The sequence below is a fragment of the Apaloderma vittatum genome, unplaced genomic scaffold (genome assembly GCF_000703405.1).
Source record: "Apaloderma vittatum isolate BGI_N311 unplaced genomic scaffold, ASM70340v1 scaffold7279, whole genome shotgun sequence".
NCBI lineage: Eukaryota > Metazoa > Chordata > Aves > Trogoniformes > Trogonidae > Apaloderma > Apaloderma vittatum.
The window spans coordinates 1,278-3,343 of NW_009733480.1; the positions used below are offsets into that span (position 1 = coordinate 1,278).

The following is a 2,066-nucleotide window of genomic DNA, read 5'->3' on the forward strand; positions in this document are numbered from 1 at the left end:
CTCTTTCCGGAGCTTCAATGCCCGATTTGTCCTTTCAGAGGACATGTAGGACAATTATTCCTTTCCACTTCACTGTTGCCTTCAACATGTTTTAATGATCTTCTCAAGAGGATTCCCCAGCTAAGCCAGTCCCCTCAGCAGTCCGGCTTAAGTTCATGCTTATTTCTGAAGTCCCTCTAGTTTGCCATTATTTCCCCTAAAGTGTGCACCACAGTGCACTGCAATCTGCAAACCTCCAGCTCAGTCCTTTGTCCTTTGTCCTTTCATCCTACCTGAGGGATTTCCACTGAACAAGGAATTCTGAGAGTATGATTTGCTCAGAAACTTCACTTTAATCTGCTAACATATATGATAAATAACAAGAAAGAAAGCAATCAGATTTGCCTGGTAAGACCTATCCATGATAACATGAAGCTTTCTGGACATCTCACACTTTGCCTGCAAGGTCCTGCTGGAAAACAGCAATTAATCTGAGTGGGAAATATGTTACATCCCTGGGAAGCAGAAACATCTTCCTGAGGTGAACTGGACCTCAAAGGCACAGGAGTACTGAAACCACAGGTAAAGGGCATCTCTTCGAAGACTGTTCCTGGGTAAACTGTTGTGCATCATCCTTTGTGAGACCTTGCCTGTGTGACTCTAACCAGGCACGGCCAAGAAAGATGCTGTAAAGGAAGGTGTAAGGAGGAAAGATCTTTGTGCAACTGGGAGCAGAGTTCTGGTCTTGTGAAAGGTGCCAAAGAGGCAGAGGCTCTTTTTATCAGGCTGGGCTGTGTGATTATAGACACACTGGGCTGCAAATGTCAGGGAAAGAAAAGCATAAGCAAATTTAACTTCAGAGGTGATGGAAACGGGATGGGAACACATTGAAAGGGGAAACCAGAGGTAACTTCCCAGCTGCTAGAGCAGGGTGAGGGAGTTAGAGCTGTCTTCCAACAGAAGCGTGAAAGGAAAATATCCTAGGATAGTGACTACCAGTTTCCCTGGGTAAGGTAAGCTGTCACACCTAAAGCAACAGGGTCTCGTCTCTGTGATAGAGAAGTTCCATTTCAGCTCCATCTTTCTAGATACAGAGCAAGACAAATGGAAGATGAAGATGGCAAATCACATAGTGCTGATGGAGGGGATAAAAATTCTCCTGCAGCTCTGGAAAAAAACTTCCATCATCTGAGGTGTACTTACTTACAGGTCTCATGGTGGCATGGAGAGGAAGAACAAAGCTTCAACTTTAACTCTTCTTTGCCTATTTTGATACAGGAACTCTGGATTCTCAAATAACATTAGCAAATGTCAGGCTCACAGGAAAGGAAAGGTGTTATTTCACAAAAGGTGCTGTTAGTTTGTGAAACTCAGTGCTAAAAGACAGTGTGAATGCTAAAGCTTTGCACAGAACAGGTTAGAAGAGTTTCTGAGGTGGGGTTAATTAAAATGGAAAAACCACATCTAGTCCAGGAAGTCCCTGAGATTCAAGTCATTGGAAGATGGGAAAGCACACAGGAAAAGTGTCCTGCTTCCTTTCTCATATTCTTCCCTAAGGGTCTGATTTTGATGCTGGAGATAGGGTCTAGGGCTGGGTGGACCTGTGGTCTGACTGTCCTTGTGTGCCTAGGTGCTCCTCACTCAGGCTCCTGCTGTGACCACCATGCCCCACTTGCATCCCACCAATGCCTCGCTGCTGGAGCTGCACCTGACGGGCATCCCAGGGCTGCAGCACCTGCACCACTGGATTTCCATCCCCTTCTGCATGATGTACCTTGTCACACTGGCTGGGAACAGCACCCTCCTGTGTGTGATAAAGGCTGATCCCAGCCTGCACCTGCCCATGTTCCTCTTCCTCTCCCTGCTGGCAGTTACCGACCTGGTGATGTCCACCTCCATCACCCTCAAAATGCTGGGCATCTTCTGGTTTCAGTCCACTGCCATCAGCCTGGAAGCTTGTCTTACCCAGATGTACTTTGTTCATTTTTCCTCTGCGGTGGAGTCAGGGGTGCTGGTGGCCATGGCCTTTGACCGCTACGTGGCCATTTGCAATCCACTGCGGTACTTGTCCATCCTGACTGGCCCCG

At 47.2% G+C, this 2,066-nt stretch overlaps 1 protein-coding gene across 1 annotated transcript in view; it reads left to right on the top strand.

The window, feature by feature from the left end:
• The first annotated feature begins 1,642 nt into the window (after positions 1-1,642).
• LOC104278810 (olfactory receptor 52K2-like) overlaps positions 1,643-2,066 on the top strand; it is a 979-nt gene continuing 555 nt past the window's right edge. The window contains 2 exon segments of the mRNA XM_009875905.1: positions 1,643-2,064; position 2,066. The exon segment at position 2,066 is cut by the window's right edge and continues 555 nt beyond it. Of these exon segments, the coding sequence (XP_009874207.1) occupies positions 1,643-2,064; position 2,066 (423 nt within the window).